A 21,364-nucleotide genomic window follows, 5' to 3' on the forward strand; every position below is an offset into this window, starting at 1 on the left:
CAAACTTTCTCCAGTTACAACTATCCTACAGAAAGAGATGGTATCACAGGACTATGCAAATACTAAATTTGGGGGTTCCTGGAGCTTTCCCCGGGCAACCTCACAGGGTCCCCCTGTGTCATGGAGCGTCTGCGGCTTGTGTTCCTCGTAGAGGTCCTCCGGACATCTGCCAGTTTGGTTCCTGTGTAGAACTCACACTGGTTCCCTGCTAGGAAGGAGTCTGGGGTTACTTCTTTGAGTTCTGCAAGCAGGCCCAGCGGGGAGGGGCATCCTTGGAGAAATGGGGTGCGGTCCCAGCCACCGAGGCTGGAACGCCCACCCTCCGCTCCTCTGCACCCGGCCCCAGTCTGTTTGCGTGGCCAGGCAACGCCGACCTCACCCATATCCGCGACGAGATTCCGAAGGAAATTGCATTTCTACTATTCGGAATCCCACTAGGAAAAAAGGGTGAGAAATAAAGTCGCCGCCTCCAGTTCCGCGCCAGGTGGGTTTCTACTCCTGCTCCTCCATAGTTTGGCCAGGAGCGGTTTTGTCTGTGGAACTCCTTTCCAAGCAAGGGCAGTTGTGGGGGTCCTGGGAGACCACTTTTCGGGTCTGATTGATTTCGGAGCTGAGGTGTGGCAGGTATCAACTCTTGCCAGAGTTGGCAATACTCTTTCCACAGTTCCCTCTCCTCAGCTTGGCAGAGTCCGGCGTGGATGCCTTTGTCTAGAACCCAGACTCAGAGGGGACCACAGAATCTGCCAAGGGAGGAGTTCCAGGAACCCCGCCCGCGTTTGCTCAGATAAGGAAGATCTGAGGGTTCCTGGGTTGGCATCAGATTTGTGGAAAAGGCCTGTCAAGGTTGTGCAGGCATGACTTAACATTTGAGGGCTAGTGTTTTTCTTTTTCTATTTCCTGACCCCCGCGAGCCCTTAGCTCACCCTTAAGTGGGTTGTGTAACTTTTGGAGACAAGCGTCAGTAGCCTCCTCCATGCCTTGTCAGTGGGCGGTTGGGATTCTCTTGCTCTGAAGTGCCAGTGCAAATAGGAGCTACGTCCTTACACTGGGACATCTCCAGTGGTCCAGCAGGATCTTCCCTCTGTGACGGCAGTAATTTTTACAGTTAGTTCATACATGCAATCGCTAGAAACCTCAGTAGCCTTATCTATCTGAACAGCTCCTGGCCAACTCCCGAAAGCCCGGCAACTCTTGAAAGAGCTATTCAAAGAGCAGCGCACCACTCAGCGCTGGGCCAGCTTGCTAGTCACACCGGCTTTAATTCAAGAAACTCTTCGCTGATAAAAGGGGAAGTCAAATATTTGGGAGATTTGTGGAAATAATCAGTGTTGGTTTTCTTTAAATGATTTTTTAGTGTTGCTTTAAAAATCAATGATGTTTCTAGAAATCATTGCAATGGGATGTAAAAGTCATATTGTACATTAGAAAGTGTCTAATCACAGGAATGCCAAATGTTCCTTGGTCAATTAATGTCCGTTTCTTTGTTTCTCAATTTCCTTCCTCATCTGTAAAGTGAAGGTCAGAGAGATTGTCATAAGCAACCGCCTGTTGTCATCTTTAACACGATTTTGGATAATGTGGAGTTGAGCTGTAGTTTAACAGGGGTTGTTTAGAAAAAGCAGGCTAGCTATGGCCAGGGTCAGAGATAGGCCTGAAAGCATCATGAGTTAGTTCATCAGTGTCTCAGCTTTGTGGGGTGCAGAGCTCCCATGAGCTTCTGTCTCATCCTTATTCTCTCTGAATCCCATGGACTGTTTGTCTGAGGCATTATTAGTATGACTCCAATCATGGATCAGAAAGAGTCCTGATGCAGGCTGGTGAAACAGCTCTTGAGATTTTCCATTGTATCTGTATTTGAGCAGAGAGCAATCTCTGTAAACAGTTATTCTGAGAATAATTGGAAGCCAGGAATAGGCCAAAGCCCCGTGTGCTGGAAAGTGAATGTTTAATTTGTATCTTGTTTGGAGATTCAGGGAAGTCATCAGGAATTTGTTCCCAATCTCCCTCCCTCAACCATGGGTGAACCCACTTTCTCAAGCCCTAGTCCAGTGAGCTTTTCTCTTTTAGTTGTTGCTTCTGTCACTGATTAAGTGTTAAGTTAGCATTGTAAAGGAATTTACACAGTTCACTCATACCTTCCACACTTGATTCTTCAATGAGTCCTAAGGACAGAGTCAAATGTACATACTCCATATAAAGGGGGGAAATGTCCAAACACTACAATTCTTGGAAGGAGAATGGCATGACTCATTCAAAATTCAAAAACTTTATATCCTGTCCTGGAACTAACTCTATAGAAAAGCTTGGCCTCGAACTCAGCTCTCTGAGTTCCATCTGCCTCTGCCTCCTGAATGCTGGGATTAAAGGCATGCACCACCACTGCCCAGGTGGTTAAAACTTTTTAAGTGAATATTTTTTAAAATTGGCAGTTGTTTTATATGAGTTAAAATTACTGACAAAGATATAATATTCAGGCCCAGGGGTGTGGCTCAGTTGTAGTCTAAGCAGCGTGTCTGAGGTACTGGGTCTGAACCTTAGCAACACACACACACACACACACACACACACACACACACACACACACACACACACGTTCCTCGTTCATAGACTATAATTCTTTGAGCCTTAATAAAATACAAAATTTAAAAATACCCATTTCTGTTTCAATATGTGCCAACTTGAAAAAAAAAAAAAATTCCTGGCCTTTTGTCAAGGAAATGAGCAAGTTCTAAATCCTCCGAGCTGGCAGGTGAGGGGCCGGCCACTTCAGAGAAGGGCCTTGACTGCTGTGATGTCCCTTTGGTTACTCTGTGGCATTCTTACACAGTTCTGAAGAAAAGAGGCGGCTCTGTTTGGACAAGGTGGTGTGTGTGCTGTGGGTTAGGGTGAAGTGTCTGCTTTGCAGCTGTTTACCAGAAAGGGCCTCACTGATAGGTCAACTCTGGCTAAGGGAGTTGGCTGGTATGTCCCCTGGGGGCTGATGAGGCCATCCTGGTGTTGCAATACACTTGGCTGTTCTCCTCTAACAGATGAGTGGTTGATGATTCTAGAGCTCAGTTCTTCCACATCTGCTTAAAAAGTGATGTGTGATCATACATCAAATAGGTATGTTTGCACACTGAACATTCCGGTGCTTAGCTGGATATCAGTAGAGGTCTCACCTTGAAGGTCCCCGATACTATTGCTTCTCTGTCCTTCTGAAACACTTTACATTTTGTCATTTGGCAGAACAAAGTTTGGCACTTGTCACATGGAAACACTGGTCAGAAGTGTGCTTGTGCCTTCCTTCCAGAGACTGTAGTCCCTCAAGTCACCAATGCAGAGACAGAAGGCAGGCTAAGACCGCTTGCTGAGTCATCTAATCACAACCCCAGTCTCATTTCCTTTCAGCTCACAGTTGGGTTAGGAGTGCAGGGGGAAGGGAAAGGGACAGGGACAAAGGGGAACTTCAAGCAGGGCTGTGCCTCAACAAAACTGAAAAGTATGGAGGTTTGTCCTTTCCAGGTTCCCATGCCACCCATCCTCCTCAAGCTGTCAGGCCCTGTTCGTAGGAAGTGTGTCCCTCAGGGAGTGCATATTCTGGGCAGCTTCTGTTTGTTTATTTGTTTGTTTGTTTGTTTGAGACAGGTTTTCTCTGTGTAGCCCTGGCTGTCCTGGAACTTGCTCTGTAGATCAAACTGGCCTCAAACTCACGGAGATCGTCCTCCCTCTGCCTCCTAAGTGCTGGGATCAAAGGCATGCACTTTTTAAAAGAGGTTATTCTCCTAGAGATTTTACTCATCAGTCCCCAGAATAAGTATCAGCCAACTCCCTTAGCTCAGATTGCTTTACTTGCGATCAAGCTTTATTTAGTAACTGCTACCAAATCTTGTATCTCTGAACCTTTAAAGAGAAGCCCAGAGAGTTTGCATGGTTAGAGGCTCTCGGTCAGTTGATGAGGACTTAGGTGTCAGTCACTAAGAATGAAGAAATGAGTAACAAATATTCTTCTCTGGAAAGGTTCCACCTAATGGAGAGACAATGAGATTAACTAACTCTCAAAGGAAGGTTGACAGCCTCTTTCCTCAGTTAGACCAACCTGAAGTGAAGTCAGATCCATCCCACCCATTCTGTGGGAACTCTAGATGAGCCCAGTCTTGCCAGTGTTCCCAAGTCCAGGTGTGAGTGCGCCTGAGTCAGTGCCCTGAGGCTGCCTGCTTGCATCTTTCCTGCCTGAGCTTCCTGAAGGAGTTCTGTTCCTGCTACACAGAGGGACAGCCCTGCTGGAGTAGTCTGAAGATGCCACATGCTGTCTTCTTATTCCTGCTAGAACAAGTTAGTCACCTGATGCTCCTCCTCCCTCCTGGCACAAGTTTGGTTCTTGTGACCAGACTCACCTCAAAACATCCCCCCTCCCCCCACCCCCGACAGGGTTCTCATTTGAGGAGAAGCGTTTTCCCCCTTACCTCCACCTCTCTTCTCTCATTGTCAACCTGAAAGTGGTTTTGTTTTGTTTTTTCTACTGTTTTTTTTTTAAGAAATTAGTACATCTTAAATTATACACAAATATCTACACAGAATGATAGAGCAAAGTCTAGAAATTGATAAAGAGCTAAACTATTGTAATCTTGCCCTCCACAGACAATAATTGTATATAACAATTCTTTACATTTTATGTGTTTGTTTTCTGTATGTGGGTATTTTGCCTGTGTGTGTGTCTGTGTACCGGGCATTTGCAAGGCCTGGGAAGGCCAGAAGAAGGTATCATTATAGATGGTTGTGAGCCGCCATGTAGGTGCCAAGAGTTGAGCCTGGGTCCTCTGAAGAGCTGCCCGCGCCCGTAACCCCTGAGCCACCTGTCCAGCCCTGAAGATGAATATGTAACAATTCTAGTGAACCTCTTTAGTTCCTCCCTGTGTGCTTTCTGGGTGTTAGAAGTCTGACCTCATGGTTTATCTGCTGTTTAGTCTTGGTGTTCCCTCAAAAGCAGAACAGATGTACACAATACCTTCTTTACATAGTTTTGGTGATGGTTAGATACGGGCAATTGGTTTCGAAATTGCACTTTAAAGAACAGAAGGCTGGCAGTCAGGTTTTGTTTCCTGTGGATGGGTGAAGGGAGGATGAGCCCAGGAAATGCTGTAAAGGTATTTCTGCGACTTGAAGAGGTGGGAGCACAACTGCCTTACTGCTTCCTCTAGACTTCTTCCAAAGTGGTTCTTGGAGTTGACCTTGCATATGGCATATGAAGAGTGAAACCCCAGTCCTACTGTGAGCCAGGGCAAGGACCCTGCACATCGGGAAAGAGGTAGCTTTGGAACAAAAGGCCGTACCTAGCAAACATCGTCTCTGAGCAAACATCGTGTCTACCAGTTGGTTAATATATGACCCAGTCATGCCCAGGGAAAAGGTGAGTGACTCCTTGTTTGCCCACTATTAGTGTCCTTGATTTACATGTTTCTGCCAAAGTAGAGGTCCTTGGATATGTTCTCCCCACCCCCTCACATGAGCACTCTATATAACCAGACTGAAAGGAGCCACTGGCTTCACACTGCTGGACCCGGTCTCCAGGAGCAAACAAACAGAGGGTCTCATCTCCACAGGAGAAGAACTGGCCAACTGTTGTAAGTTTCTTCCTCCTGGGTCTATGTCTCTTTCTTTGTACTCTTCCTAGCCATTCATCTATTTTAATGAAACTAATTATCCCTCCTTAGGACTCTGGGCCCAAGCTCATACACTAAAACGAAAATGAGTTGGAGTCTAAATTTAAAATGAAATCAGGTTTCTTTTGGGATAGTTTGTATCTGGATGAAGATAAATTAATGGAATTGAGAGCAAGGAGATGGAGGTATAGGAGGGACTCCTCAATTGTGATAAAATCTCCCAAAGGCTTGGGAAACCATTTGCTGAAGGGCGTCTGAACTGTTGTGTTCCTTAACAAACATATAGCTTGGAAGGAAGAACAAGAAAACCCCAAACCATGAAGTATGCTTTCAGCACTGTTTCCTACACATTTCTTTCCTTAAAAAAAAAAATTGTAGATGCTCTTTAAGAACAAAAAGGAATGTGTCCCAAGATCAAAAGATGGTAGGTTGGGGGAAGAAAGAAGGAACCATTCGAAGGAAGACTAGGCACCTGGCCTTATGGCTTCCCTCTGGAAGTGTTGCTGGGGATACATAATAAGTGAAGGTATAGCTGTGAAAGGTTCTCACCACACCGTCAACCTTGCTACATCTCTTGGGTGCAAAGTACTGCCAATGGAGAACAGCAATTCTTGTGAGGACTAGTCTACAGGAGAGGTGGAACATAACCTTCTGACAGAAATCTGAATGACAGTCGTGTGTTCAGTGTATGTGGCTAAGGGTTCAGCACCTTTGGTCTTGTCAGATTTACATCTGCACCCAAAATAACCCAGCTGTCTGTCACTTGTAGTCTCACAATAATACCTCACCTAGTGTTGGGGGAAATTTAGAGTTAAATATTCGAGTTAGACAGTTGCAAGTGTAGACATTGGTGTTTGTGGTGTGCTGCTGGGATTCGGTTTCTGGGTGTTTTAGAGAAATGAAGTTATAATAAGCCTGAGAACTGCATTAGGTGAGCTGGTAAAAAAAATCAATGTGCAATTTCTGCAAGTTAGAAACAAGTTAGCCCTTTACCTGTGGCCACATAAGCCTGAGTGCTTTCAAATTCTAAAAAGCAAATGTCTTTTTAGGAGGCAATACCCCTTGTAGTGTTTGTCTATTGATGATACATGGGCTTGGGTTACACAGACAACCTTCATGGAGGATGTGTTTCAGCGAGATCGGGCCAAGGTTGTCCCATCACCTCTTTCTTCCAGTTGGTACCTTGTACCACCAACAACTTTATATAAATTTGTCCTGTAATTCCAATGTTACTGAATTTTGCTAATGAAACTGGTAAAGGGTCTATTAGCTTAGTGAGAACCATAGACCCTCAGACTTTCAAAGCTAGAACCCCTCTCATTTATGGATGGTAAAGCATAGGCCTGAAGAAGAAATAGAAGTTAATCACCAAGGGGATTTTGAGAGTCTGCCGTGAAGCAAGCACTATGGTTCAAGGTAAAGAATAACAGTCCCACTCGGTTGTAGATTATACAGCATGAGGAAATATGGACAGGTAAATGGTTGTTTTCCTAAGATAGCACGGATAACCATGTGCTTGGAAACCTGAGAGCTGGCAAATATCTGCTTTGTGATATTCTATGCATTTAGATCTTCCACCTTATGGCTTTTGCTTTGGTGTCTTAACTACCTAAAACCTACCAAGGTTGCTTGCCAGTTCACATTCCCCACAGCCTGCACTCCTACAAGGTCTTAAGCACAGGTTGGCACCTCCACAAGGGCCCACTGTCTTTACCAAATGGCAGCATCCCTATCCACTGCTGCCCCCTCGTGATGTTTTTCAAGTACTACCAGCTCTTGCTATTGTCTGTGTGTTTAGGTTGGCATGGATCTCACTAGGCAACCGAGGAAGCCCCAAACTTCCAGCGGTCCTACTTGCCTGTTCTATGATTGCAGGCATGCATCTTCCTAATTTCTGAAGAGAAATCACACCCCAAGATGACCCCAAGATAAACGTGAAGAGCTGGTGTCACACAGCCTGGCAGCTCTGCTGGAGCAGCCAGAGCATGTGAAGGCTGGTTGTTCTTCGGGGGTGGCTGTCCCTTCTACACTCAGGCACCATCTTTTCTCAATAAACAGCAAAACACACTCGAGTTTGAGTCTGTTACAGATTATAATCTACATACTTAATGGAAGTTCGTTATTTCAGTACTGTGAAATGACAAGAATTTGGTATTCTTTAGCCATATACTGAGTTTGTCTACGGTTATCATGAAACAGAGAGGGTGGGTTAGCATCAGTTCATTTCCCCGTCAATCACCCGTCTCCCACAGGCTCAGGAAGGCCTTAGGCCCCTGACCCCCTTGATTCCTGCTGTTCTCCCTTGCCCTGCAATGGGGAACAAATTGCATACAGGCTGAGTGCCAGAACTTTGCCTTTTTCACACACACATACATGGTAAAAGTAAAAGTGTTCAGACTTACACATGAGAGAAACACAAAATAAAATTAATGATTAACTTAATGCAGCTGAAAATGTACTACACTTTAGGGAAAAGAAAAGAATAAACCTTTTATCTGGGGCTGATCTTCTCTTTCAGTAACACATTTCTTCAGGCTGAAAGATGCAACATTCTTTGCATTTATTTATTTACAGGCAAGGTCTCCTATATCCCAGGCTGTCCTTGAACTGGATATAGAGCCAAAGATGGCCTTGAACTAACTACTTTTCTTCTTCTTCTTCCTTCTTCCTTCTTCCTTCTTCTTCTTCTTCTTCTTCTTCTTCTTCTTCTTCTTCTTCTTCTTCTTCTTCTTCTTCTTCTTCTTCTTCTGATTTATTTTATGTATACAGCATTCTGCCTGCATATATGCCTGCAGGCCAGAAGAGGGCCCCAGATTTCAGTACAGATGGTTGTGAGCCATGTGGTTTCTGGGAATTGAACTCACGAACTCTCTCCATCTGGCCTTGAGCTTCTGGTGCTCCTGCCTCCATCTCCCCAGAACTACATTAACTGGGCTTGATAGTTTTTTTTTTAATTATTATTAACATTGTGTCTTTTATTATAAATGTCTATAGTTTAGTAACACATAATTTTTACTTGATGGATGATAATTTTCAAGCAGGAGTAGATTTGTTTCTACAAAATGTTTCAGACGATCTCTTGGTTATACACTCGTAAGCACTGCTAGGAGAATACTGATGCTGCAGCACATTTGCATAATTGGTCCTGAGCACTGCTGCTGTCTTCACTCACTTCTCCACACCACACAGTTCCAACACGGTTAATACATTTCAAAGCAGAGGGTTTGACCGTTATGGTGGGATGCCTTGTCCCCAGGCTACCTTCATAGACAAGAGGATTTTGCTTCATGAAGTGGAGAACTAGCATTTGAAGAATGCATGACTAGACTTCTGCAGACTGAGCAGTGGATAGTATGAGAGACCAAACTTGAATGAGAAGACCTATGTCAGCTCCATTTTCTGTCTGATTACCTGCTTGTCCCAGGGTTTATTTTTTTATGAAGTAATATATTACTAATAGGCTTGGGAGTGTTTTCATATCCTTCTGGTACTTCAAGTTTCTTCATGGTATTCTGTAGATATTTGGGCAATGACAGGAATCACTAATACATATTACAGTAGAGTCTGAAAGATAAGCATCAATGAGCTGGTCCATTTTGGCTATACATTATCTCATTCCATCACTGAAGGGCATCTTGGGACATCCTTGTTAATAAAAAAAGAATACCTAAGGATGGGGAGTGGATACAGCTTATTATGTATGGAAGTAGCTTATTAAGCCATGGACCAGTTATGCTGTGATCCATGTGCATGGATCACAACTCTTAATCAAGAGTTTCAGACTAGCCTGAGCTACATAGAAAGACCCTGTATCAAGAAAAAAAAATTCCAAACTGTTGTTGTTGTTGCTAATTCCGGGGCATTCATTGCTCTCTAATATATTGGGGTATAAACCTACAGTGAGTTTGGTGGGGAAATGCACATTTGTGTATATGTTCCTCAGAAGCTGTCTACTATGTTTTCTGGGGCCTAAAACTTATTAGTTACTGGGATAGATAGTAGGGGATACTTATGTTTCCCCCTTCACAGCATGTCCTCAAGCCCAGATTTTTACTTACCGAATTATTTTCTCCTTATAGTGCTTTTTTAAAAAAGATTAATTTTTATTATCTTCAGTGTATACATGCATGCATGTCTGTGGGAAGGTATGTGTAAGAGAGTGTATGTACCCACAGAGGCCAGGAGCATTAGAGCCCCTAGAACTGGAGTTGCAGGTCGATGTGAGCTGCTGTTCAGTGTGAGATTTGGACCCAAACTCAGGTCACCTGCAAGAGCAGTATGCACTTTTAACTGCCGAGCCATCCCTGCTGCCCCATTATGAGGAGGGTTGTTGATTCTCGGAATGATCTTTACATTTCTCTCCAAAGACTGAAGGGCAAACTGCTTGCCACAAACACCTAGTGCCTCTCGGTTCTCAGAATTCCAAATTTCATTAGAAATAACATCTTTCAGAAGTCCATAAGAGGGTCAAGCTCCAGCAGAAGGCATTTTTGGTCCTAAGATATGTGTTTTGTGATGGATGCCTGTGGTGCAGGGTGAGCTGAGAGCTCTTGAGGGATGATGGCAGAGGTCATCTCTCTGTCCTTTTCAGGAAGATCTTACTGCATATCTTTTTTAAAAAAGACTTTATTTATTTATTATATATGCAACATTCTGCTTCCATGTATTTCTGCACACCAGAAGAGAGCACCAGATCTCATTATAGATGGTTGTGAGCCACCATGTGGTTGCTGGGAATTGAACTCAGGACCTCTGGAAGAACATCCGGTACTCTTAACCTCTGAGCCATCTCTCCAGCCCCTTACTGCATATCTTAAGTCCTTTGGCTTCCTGAAGAGATCTCAGTTTTGTTTTGTTATGTTTTGTTTTACCATGCTGTAAGATCATGTGCCTGTGTTAACCATATTACAACATAGAGGAGACTAGAAACTATTCTCTCGAATCATCCAAAGGGTTTCTGAAGTGAGACACTCTAAAGGGCAAGCCTGCATTCCCCTTTTGCTCTATAAGCTTTGCTTCCAAGCCCACTTCAAGTACTGCACCCTTGTTCCATTCTTCCTATGCACTGAGTAGTAACTCTGCCCTCTGGGAGACATAGCCTGCCCCACCTCACTCCAAGGTGATTTGCTCTCAACAGTTTTCCTCATCGGTGTGGAACTGAGTAGCCTGAGTTCCTGGAATCCCATCTTGGTGGCCTTGGGGTATTGGCTGTCCCTATGCTCATGATCCCCCAGAAGTCATTCCTCATGACTCTCATCTCCTATGTCACCATTTATTTCACCTCAGGAGGCCCCATTGCTTCCCCAGGATGCCACATTTCTATTCTATTCTTCCCCTCTACCCCCAAAACAGAGTCTTCTATGTTGCCTAAGTTAGTGTGGAACTCCAGAGCTCAAGGATTCTCCTGCCTCAGGTTCTCAAGTAGCTGGGAGTTAGAGACATACCACTACACCAGGCCTTAGCCTGTCTTAAAGGTCTTTATGGCCCAGGATCTAGCACAGTTCCTGGGACCAATAGGGAGTTGAGTAATGTTTGCTTTCAAGTTAAGTAATATGTGACTAAGAATATAAATAGTTTGTAATTGTGCTATGACTGATGGTGATCCTAAAAGTTAGAGGAAGATGCCTGGGTCATGGAGTTAATTAGAAAGGCCAAAGCAAAGATGGAATTAGATGACTGAGGACAACTGATTTGTTATGTATCAGAGAGAAAAGTCTCCACCCTTTTAGCCTAAGTTAGAATGTTGTTCCATGGCCCTATTGTTCCTACTTTCTTGTTTTTTGGCAGGAATCTCTGTTGGAAGAGATGACAATGAGTCTGGGCCCCTTGTTGTTGGTCTTCATGCTGGGTCTGATTTCCATCCCACCAACTCTGTCCCAGAATGACCCCAGGTATATCACATTCCTGAACCAGCACTATGATGCCCATCCAACGGGTCGGGACGACAGATACTGTAACAGTATAATGAGAAGGCGAAAGCTGACCTCTCCCTGCAAAGAGCTCAACACCTTTATTCATGGCACCAAGGACAACATCAAGGCCATCTGTGAAACAAGTGGAACTCCTTACACAAATAACTTAAGAAAAAGCACCTCTCAATTCCAGATCACCATTTGCAGGCATAGTGGAGGGTCTCCCCGGCCTCCATGCCGGTACCGAGCCTCCAGAGGGTTCAGATACATCGTTATTGCCTGTGAAAATGGCTTACCTGTCCACTTAGACGAGTCCTTTTTCAGTTCATAGCCAGCAGGCCCCTGGCACAGAGTTGGCTTTTTATCCCCTCTTACCCCAGAACACTGATGGCAACATTCACTGACAGCAGCCAGAAAATAAACTATCCAAAACTTATGTCTCCTGATTATCAATGCACATAAATAAAGGTGTCTCTAAAGCCCTTAAGAATCCATCAGGAAGAGTCACTAGTTCCTAGTAAACTTAGCTTTTCCTATTTTTTCTACTCAGCTGCTCCCCTGGGGGAAGGGACAGGAACGGAGGTGTTTTTCCTTCTGCCAATCAATGGGAGGGTGGACTTCATCTTTCTGTGTTGGTGAGGATGATAACTGATTTACAGACAGGCCAGATGAGGATTTCCAAAAAAGCCAAGTTGTCTATTAAGTAATAGGTCACTAAAGGAGCCCTTAGGGAAAGGGCGTCAGGACTGAGAGCCAACACACCAAAAACATCCTCCCCACCCACTCCTCCCTTCTCTTACTTACACCCCTACACAAACCAGCATGAGACTGTCAGCACTGAGGGGGTAGTCACAACTTCATGCTGTCATCCTCAGAATCCTAATGAGTTCCCTTGATTTTTTTAGGGACCTCAACTCTGACCAAACCAGATTGATGGTTTCACACAGACAACAATTTCAAGACTAGTCTGTATGAAGCAGAGTTGGAGATTTTTATCAATTCTATTTTTAAAGGTTTATTTATTATGCATGCCTGCAGGCCAGAAGGAAACACCAGGTCTCATTGTAGATGGTTGTGAGCCAACTTGTGGTTGCTGAGAATTGAACTCAGCACCTCTGGAAGAGCATCCAGTGCTCCTAACCTCTGAACCACCTCTGCAGCCCCTATAAATGATAATTTTTAACATAGGCTGTCAACATAAAGGTGATGAGAGAGGGACTGAGAAGGGAGCCATACCCAAATGTGGGTATGGGCTTCCCAACAGAGAGTCATGTATTAATCAGTCATATGTACAATTCGGGTACCATCCTAAAAGGCTGCCAGAACATCCCTCCTTCTCCCTCTCTTTAAAAAATTACTAATTTTATTTTATGTATATTTTATTATAGGTATTTTGCCTATGTGTATGTATGGGAACCGCATGTGTGCCTGGTACCCAGGGAGGTCAGAAGGGTTGCTGGATTCCCTGGAGCTAGAGGTATAGACAGTCATGGCGTATGCTCGGATCCAAACCCAGGTCCTCTGCAAGAACAGTTCTTAACTGCTGAGCCATCTCAAGCCCCCTTTTCTCTGTCTTTTGATAAGTGAGATTATAGAGTCGCTCAGGAGATGCCTTTGATGGAATTACAATCTCCAAAGGTAGAATCACGAGCCACCAGGGTTGAAAAAGGGGTTTGGTACACATCTTCTCCTTGGGAATAAAGTTTCTTTTTGGGTTCTTGGAAAGTGTAAGTTTACGACTGGCAAGAGAGGAAGGTCTTATGCAGTTGTTAATTGTGATGAAATGCTTGCTTCCCATGCTGCCACGAAGGGGCTTCCCACACTGCCAAGCAGGGGCTCTGTTCCCTTCTTACAGCCCTTCCAATTTCCCATTTTTTTAAAAAGATTTTATTTCTTTATTATGTATACAACATTCTGCTTCCATGTATATCTGCACACCAGAAGAGGGCACCAGATCTCACTATAGATGGTTGTGAGCCACCATGTGGTTGCTGGGAATTGAACTCAGGACCTCTGGAAGAACAGTCAGTGCTCTTAACCTCTGAGCCATCTCTCCAGCCCCCCCGTTTTTTTGTTTGTTTGTTTGTTTGTTTTGTTTTTTTGTTTTGTTTTGTTTTTGTTTTTGTTTTTATTAGTTCAAGTTAGGGAACAAGCTTGTCTCACATGTAAGTCCCTTCTCCCTCTCCCTCCCCTCACCCCCATCCCTCCTCCCCCACCCCCAACCTATCCCCCACCCCATCCACCCACCACTCCCCAGGCAGGGTAGGGCCCTCAACGGGGGCTCTGCAGTGTCCACCAAATCTTCCTGTGCTGGTCCTGGGCCCTTCCCCATGTGTCCAGGGCCAGAGTGTATCCCTTCATGTGGGATGGGCTCTCAAAGTCCCTTCTTGCACCAGGAAAAAATACTAATCCACCACCAGAGGCTCCCTGGAGTACAGAGGCCTCCTTATTGACATCCATGTTCAGGGGTCTGGATCAGTCTTGTACTGGCCTCCCAGACAGCATCTGGGGTCGATGTGCTCCCCCTTGTTCAGGTCAACTGTTCCTGTGGGTTTCTCCAACCTGGTACAGACCCCTTCACTCTTCATTCCTCCCTCTCTTCAACTAAATTCCAGATTTCAGCTCAGTGTATATCTGTGGATGTCTGTCTCTGCTTCCATCAGCCACTGGATGAGGGCTCTAGGATGGCATAAAGAGTAGTCATCAATCTCATTTTAGGGGAAGGGCTTTTAGGTTATCCTCTCCACCATTGCCTGGATTGTCAGATCGTGTCATCCTTGTAGGTCTCTGGAGATCTCCCTGGTTCCAGATCTCTTCCTGACCTATAGTGGCTCCCTCTAAAATGGTATCTCTCATCCTGCGCTCTCTCCTCCATTCTTCCCCCAACTCAATATTTCTGCTCCTCCATTTCCTCTCCTCTACTCCTCCTCTTCTCTTGCTCTTATTGTGGCAGCTCCCTCTCCCCTACCCTCATGCTCCCAATTAGCTCAGGAGTTCATGCCACTTCCCATTCCTGGGGTCCATTTATCCCTTAGAGTCCTTCATGTATCGTAGTTTCTTTGGTGAAGAGGATTATAGGCTGGTAATCCTTTGCTCTATATCTAAAATTCATATACGAGTGAGTACATACCATGTTTGTCTTTTTGTGACTGGGTTACCTCACTCAGGATGGTTTCTTCTAGTTCCATCCATTTGCCTGCAAATTTCGAGATTCCATTGCTTTTTTCTGCTAAGTAGTACTCCATTATATAAATGTACAATTTCCCGTTTTATCTATTCAGTGTCTCACTCTTGTCTCAAGGAATGGTTTTATTGTTGATTCTAACAGAATACCCCCAAGGCATTCATTTGTTGTAGCTAATTTAAACTTTAAAGACTTGGCTACTTTATATACTTTTTATCATTAGTCTTTTATTGAGTGACTTTGACAACTGTGGGGTTTTAAGGAAGTCACAGAAAGATTTCAAGGTTATTTTACATTCTTCAGTCAGACTTGTTTTCAAGTATAAAAGATAGCTTGTTGGATGCTGTCTGGTGCACTGACCAGCCTACGGGTGGTGTCCTGCTAGGCAAGACTCATGAACACATATACAGATGTTTTGTTTAGAAAACAGTTTATAATAAATGAAAACCACCAGTTGTGCTGTCTTGTGAATATCTGAATATCAGGGTTGCAGTTTTATCTAAAATGCCTCCTTTTGTTGTCATTGCCCTAAATTGGGCCCAAAGCCCCACTTTCCCAATCCCTAAGCTGTGGGCCAGTACTTGGGTGAGCCCAGTTTTCCTGATAGTGTTCAAGTTTGGGAAGGGCTTGGGAAGTCAAAGTTTGGGAAGTCAGTTGCTGATGCTTGTCTTAGGAATCGCCACCATCTCTTCAGAAAACAGGAAGAAGTCCAAATGTCTCTCATTAGAAAAGTTGTCTTAAAAAACATGAAAAAGCCAGTATTGTTCAATGGGTAAGGGTGCCTTTTTCTTCCCCTTCTTCCTGTGCACTGTGTAGCAAGTCTGCATTCTGAAAGAAGTAGACCTGCCCCCTGCACCCCAAGGTGACCCTGATCTCAGCTCCTTTCCTCATAGGTACATGCTCAAGGATAAAGGTGGACAAATAGGAAAGAATTGCCAGCCTTTACTGATGACTTACCGTGTGCTAGGCATTGTGATCAGACCTGTTAAACTGTTGAAAGTTTATTTCTCGAAGTATCGCAACAGACAGGTGCTATTATTATAGCTCTGGAACTTGAAAGGTGATACGCTGAGAGACTGAGGGATCTCCCAAAGCTGCACTCTGTGTTAGTCTTCTTTCCATTGCTATGACAACACATTCCAGCTAGTCAACTTCGAGAAAGAGGAAAGGTTCTTTTGACCCATTACTTTCATACCTGTGGAGAGGCAGTGAATTATAGCAGCAGAGCAGCTTTTCACCTCATCACACCAGGAAAACAAGGAGGAAGAAGCTAAGGTAGTTTTACGGTCTCTTCAAGGCATGCCCTCAGTGATCTAACTTCCTCGAAACAGCACCACCTTGGGGGCCAAGCCTTCAACTAACGCTACTTTGAGGAACTTTGAAAGTCTGAACTATAGCAGCTAGCACAGGGGGAATCATGGTGTCAAAAGAAGTTCTGATTGAGAATTTGTGGCATATAGGGAGAGCCTTGGGGGAGATTCCTGGTTAAAAGTGTACTAAGTTGGAAAGCCCCTCTCTTGTAGGGAAGGGACCAGCTCCCCATTTCGGCAGCCATAACAGCTTGTCTACCTTGTCTTAGTCACTAATGTCAGATGCCTGCCCCTGTCAGCAGCCATAACAGCTAAACACGTGCTTGTCTGACCTTGTCCTAGTCACTAGAAAGTCAGATCCCTGCCTCGTGGCAAGGAACCAATCAGAAGTTAGCTGGTGGCTCTATGCTTTACAGCTCTGGGTGTGCTTTACGGACAAGTGCACAGCAATGACTCGCAGAGCATAGCAACCACCCTGGGAGAGCCTATGGGCCGTAACAACGAATTGGCCAATCAACACAGGGCAAGCCCTCCAAGCCTGTAGGCACGCCAATCCTGAGCCTGTGCATACCCCTGGACACTCCTCTTACGCTGCCCTACAAGATCTCTCGGCAGCCCCTTCAAGCTGTCTTTGCTAGCCATCCGCCATGGCGGGTGGATGAAAGACCCGAGCTAACAAGGGGTTAACTCATTAAACAACAATAAAGCCTCATGCAGTTTGCAGCAAATTTTCGAATCTGCCTGGTGATTGGGGTGACCGCAGTCCTGGGCTGGGACCCTGGAGGCCTGAGTTTTCTGGGGCCTAACATTAGCCAGAGGTCACCTTGATTTCTTTTATTCCTACCTCTATCTCCTATGCATTGAGAGTGAAGTTGTGCCCCACCGTGCCTGGCTGGGTGTGATGCTGGAATAGAACCCAGGGCTTCATGCATGCTAGGCAAGCACTCTACCAACCATCACAGCTTTATCTCTGGCTGCCTGATTTTCTCTTGTGGTGAGAGCCTTGAGATCCGCCTATGTCCACTTTGGACTGCACTTAGGATGTTTCTTGGTATGTCTTACTTACTCATTTGGTTAGTGTATCTGAAGTGTGTGTTTGCTGTTACATGAATACTTTAGGTTTTCTAGGTAGCCAATTTTCTTGCTAATCCATAGTTTAGATTTAAAAAAAAGGCATGATTAGAGAAGGTAAATAAGAGCCATGTAAAATGAGAGGTGGTTTAGCTGACGCTAAAACGTAAGTACTATGTGTCCCTGTAGAATCTGTGTCAGTGGTCTTGTACAGAGAGAGTATAGTTTTGATCCCTGAATACGTGGCAGACATAACTCAACGGGGTGGGGGGCAGGAGAGTCTGCCTGGCTTACACCTCTAGGTCACACTCCCCCACTGAAGGAAGTCAGAGCAGGGACTTTAAGTAGCTGGAAGCAGAGACCATGGCATAATACTGCTTGCTGGCTGGCCTGCTGAACGGTTTTCTCCTACAGTCCAGGGAACGGTGCTGCTCACAGTGGGTTGGGCTCCTCTACATCAATTAACAGTCAAGACCCTTACCCCAGACATGCCCTCAGGCCAGTCTGATCTGGGAAGTCTCTTAATTGAAACTCCCTTTGCAGTTGACCCTAGGACAGTGGTTCTCAACCTTCCTAATGCTGCCGCCCTTTGATACAGTTCCTCAGGTTGTGAAGACCCCCAACGTAAAATATTTCATCACTACTTCAAAACTGTACTTTTGCTACTGCTATGAATCATAATGTAACTATCTGACAGGCAGGACATCTGATAAGAGACTTCCACATGGTCTGCGATCCAAAAGCTGAGACACAAACTGAGCTCTAGGCTAAGACAAGCTGACAGAACTACCTGGGCCAGAAGTAAATCAAACACCAGCTTTCTCTGCCTCCATTCCTCTCAAAACCACTTAGTCCCCCTCTCCCTGACATGGTGTTAGCAGAATGCTCTGTTCCCTCTTTTGGGTCTCCTTGATAAAAAATAACTTAGAAACAGACTCAAAAGGAAGCTTGAGAACAGTTTTATTGGAGTTTAAAAGAAAAATAACAGAGGGCAAGCTGCAAACCTTGGTAGCTAGCAGAAGGAAGGAGACGGAGAAGAGGAAGAGGAAAAAGCAAACCTTTTGAGTTAGGGTCTAGGAAAGCAGTCAAGTCCAGCAATGGAGTTCAGCAAGCAGCGCATGATAGAAGTGTAGGCAGTGGGTTAGAGAAAGAGTAAGAAAGTCTAGAGTTCTAGGAAGGTATAGTTAGAAACTCTGGTCAGTATCTGAAAGAAAAGTGATAGAACGGAGATAACCCAGAAAAGTTAGCCCTCCCATGCCCTAAGTGTGCTTTTAGGTGAATCAGCCTTTCTGAGGGGTGGTCCCTTGGCCAGGTGATTGACGAGCTGAGCTGGATTAACCCTTAAGGGAGGAGAAAATAGTATGTTATGTTCTAATCTTCAGAGCAGAGTAGACTATCATGTAACTACCCAGGGGCAGATATTCCATTCTTTTGATTGGGAGGCCCAAGGGGTGTCAAGCTGATGCTCACCTTTCTAGTGTTACCAGGGAAACAGGAAGTAGGGCCCCAAACCAAGCATGAGGGAAGGGGCCATCCTTAATGGCCTCCGAGGCTACTAATAACTGTAGCAATGCTATCTCAAATCGATAGCTGGAGGCACAGAAGTAAGGCATAGACACGGCTGTGACTATGGGTGGGGGGAGTGTTAACACTTACATTTGATACTAGCAGTTATCACTTATCAAAGCATAGGTTTCAGATAGGATACACATGATTCATAACGCATCTCAGCTATGTGCAGGATTGCCACGTTGGAGCAGCATCTTTGAAGAGAAGTACAATGGTATCCGCATACATCAAACCAGCTCAGAAGGAGAAGGCTCTTGGACTGTACTTGCATTTTTAAGTCTGCTTGACTCTTAAAAAAAACTGTCCCCATTACTTTGGGGTCTCCACTTCTCTTGCATCAGGGATGATATTTTTTCATTTGCTCTTGTCAATCAACCTGCAAGTCAATCTGAGGACTGACCGCCAGATGGCAGCATCTGATAGCCATTCCTGTAGAAAAGTACTGGCCATGTCTTTATTCTGTCTTGTTTGTTTAAACGCTATTTTTATTAATTCTTTGGGAACTTCATAAAGTGTACTTCAGTCATATTCAGTCTTCTTCCAGTTCTTCCAGAGCTACCCCCATCATCCTACCCACCCAACTTCATAGCCTCCTTTTTCATTTTTTAAACCCATTGAATCTAGTTTGCTCTGCCTAGACACTCTTGGGTGTGGGACCATCCTCCAGAACATGGTCAACCTACCAGGAGTCACACAGCCTTAAAGAAAATGTTCTATTTCTCTGTAACCTGATATCACTTGCCAAAGGCTCCTCAGTTAAGGGTGAGGCTTCATGCCCCCTCCCATTCAGGCTGGCTTGAGTCTGCACAGGTCTTGTGTATGTTGTCTAAAGAGCTGTGACTTCATATGTGCAAGTTCCCTGCTGTTCTGGGAAAACACTGCTTCATTGTAGTCATCCCTGGCCTTTCAGTGTCCCCGAGCCTTGGGAGGAAGGGGGAATTTGTTTTAAACAAAGATGCAAAGAGTCTTCTTCCCCCACCCCACCCCCCCAAAAAAAGAAATGTGTAATTTACTCCACTAGTAAACTAGTCAGAGGTGTAGTCTGTCTACACTTTTGGGAATTGAAATTTCCAGAACACCAAAACACTCCCTAACAATCATACTAGCTAATTCTTTTATAAACTTCACACCCCAGCCTTATGCCAATTTACCTGTCCTTGTATTGCACTCTAGTCACACAGGCCTGGACTACTGACTGCCCATTCAGTTCTGCCCTGACTTGCTCTATTGGCTATACCTATCACTGTTATTTAGCAAGGAGAGCATTTGCTTTCAAGGAAGTCGGTGTTGGCTAAACTGTGCTCTCATTGAAGAGGACTGGAAAGGTGGAAGCAGGAAGAATCGGTAGACCGTGAATGGAAGGGAGGGGAGGGGAGAGTCTCCAGAGATCTCTCTTTGCCATTCTCAGTGCCTCTCCAGTGCCGGTCCTGACCCTCTTCCCTCCATTTCTTGCTGTCTTCTCAGGCACTCTCTCAGTATCGATGGCTCTGCAGAGGACCTGGTCCTTGCTTCTGCTCCTGGTGCTGACCCTGCTGGGGTTAGGGCTTGTGCAGCCCTCCTATGGCCAGAATCAAATGTACCAACGGTTCCTTCGACAGCATGTTAGCCCTCAGGAGACAGGTGGCAATGACAACTACTGCAACTTGATGATGCAGAGACGGAAGATGACTTCTCGTCAGTGCAAACACTTCAACACCTTCATCCACGAAGACATCTGGAACATTCGTGGCATCTGCAGTACCTCCAATATCCAGTGCAAGAATGGCAGGATGAACTGTCATGAGGGTGTAATGAAGGTCACAGACTGCAGAGAGACAGGGAGCTCTAGGTTTCCCAACTGTAGATACAGGGCAAGTGCAAGCACTAGGCGAGTTGTCATTGCCTGTGAGGGTAACCCAGAGGTCCCTGTGCACTTTGACAGATAGATGCCATCTCACAGCTGCTGCAGCCAGTGACTGGTGATTGGCCTCAGAGTCGGTGAAAATAGTAATGAGTGATGTATTGGAAGGCCTCAGGCTTTGTTTCCATTGCTCATGCCTTACAGCCATATATACCCCATATAACCCATTGTATTAAGTGTACCATGTCCAGAGAAGGAAACCTCTCCTGGTAGCCAGGCTCTTCCAGAGTCTATCATCTGGAACTTAGGCATTGCATGTATTTACACAGTACTTCAACTATTACAAAGTGCCTTTTTGTCCAAGCTGTCTCATTCCAATGCCCTAACCACCCCCTGATGTCAATTCTGCTACTTTATTAGGAAGCCTAGAGTTAAAGGATGTGAAGACCATCAAAACAGTGGAAGATCGACCATCTAACTGAACAGGAACTCACACAGAGCTTTACTTACTTCATTATATATGTTTTCTGTTATTCCTAAATGTCACCCTTAAGGAAACCACTAAGAATTTGGGAGAAAAAAGAATTTGGAAATAACTTGCGGGCAAAATGAGAACTATGAGTTAGTTGGCATTATTATGGTCTGTTGCTACTAAGCTTTTTAAAAAGCTGTGTCAAAAAATGTAGTAGGTTACAGAGATTCTTTCGCCCCTCCCCCGCTTAACTGAAAGATTTTCTGCATTTTCATTATAATAAAGAACTATCTGTTGAACCTACACTTGCATGGATTTGTGTACCTCTGTCTTTTCAATTCCTTTCTAGTCTGACAACAGTCAT

At 44.8% G+C, this 21,364-nt stretch overlaps 3 protein-coding genes across 6 annotated transcripts in view; all 3 read left to right on the plus strand.

Annotated features, from left to right (window-relative positions):
* Positions 1-345: 345 nt before the first annotated feature.
* On the plus strand, positions 346-11,990 carry Ang (angiogenin). 2 transcript variants are annotated; one of them, XM_027386612.2, is made up of 3 exons: positions 5,365-5,389; positions 5,506-5,603; positions 11,430-11,990. In XM_027386612.2, exon 3 carries the CDS (start codon positions 11,448-11,450, stop codon positions 11,883-11,885), a length of 438 nt encoding a protein of 145 aa, XP_027242413.1. In that variant the 5' UTR covers positions 5,365-5,389; positions 5,506-5,603; positions 11,430-11,447; the 3' UTR covers positions 11,886-11,990. The 2 variants fall into 2 exon arrangements, with proteins under 2 accessions (XP_027242414.1, XP_027242413.1); XM_027386613.2 differs by lacking the exons at positions 5,365-5,389; positions 5,506-5,603 and adding an exon at positions 346-484.
* Positions 346-21,305, plus strand: Rnase4 (ribonuclease A family member 4). 3 transcript variants are annotated; one of them, XM_027386607.2, is made up of 4 exons: positions 346-484; positions 5,181-5,389; positions 5,506-5,603; positions 20,153-21,305. In XM_027386607.2, exons 2-4 carry the CDS (start codon positions 5,364-5,366, stop codon positions 20,611-20,613), a joined length of 585 nt encoding a protein of 194 aa, XP_027242408.1. In that variant the 5' UTR covers positions 346-484; positions 5,181-5,363; the 3' UTR covers positions 20,614-21,305. The 3 variants fall into 3 exon arrangements, with proteins under 3 accessions (XP_027242408.1, XP_027242410.1, XP_027242409.1); XM_027386609.2 differs by lacking the exon at positions 5,506-5,603; XM_027386608.2 differs by lacking the exons at positions 5,181-5,389; positions 5,506-5,603 and having other exon boundaries at positions 349-484.
* The window catches only part of Rnase6 (ribonuclease A family member k6), a 44,608-nt gene continuing 23,603 nt past the window's right edge, over positions 360-21,364 (plus strand). The window contains exon 1 of the mRNA XM_027386610.2: positions 360-484. The gene's annotated coding sequence lies outside the window, so the exon portion shown is untranslated. The remainder of the gene's footprint in view (positions 485-21,364) is intronic.

This window comes from Cricetulus griseus, assembly GCF_003668045.3.
Source record: "Cricetulus griseus strain 17A/GY chromosome 1 unlocalized genomic scaffold, alternate assembly CriGri-PICRH-1.0 chr1_1, whole genome shotgun sequence".
Taxonomy (NCBI): Eukaryota; Metazoa; Chordata; class Mammalia; order Rodentia; family Cricetidae; genus Cricetulus; species Cricetulus griseus.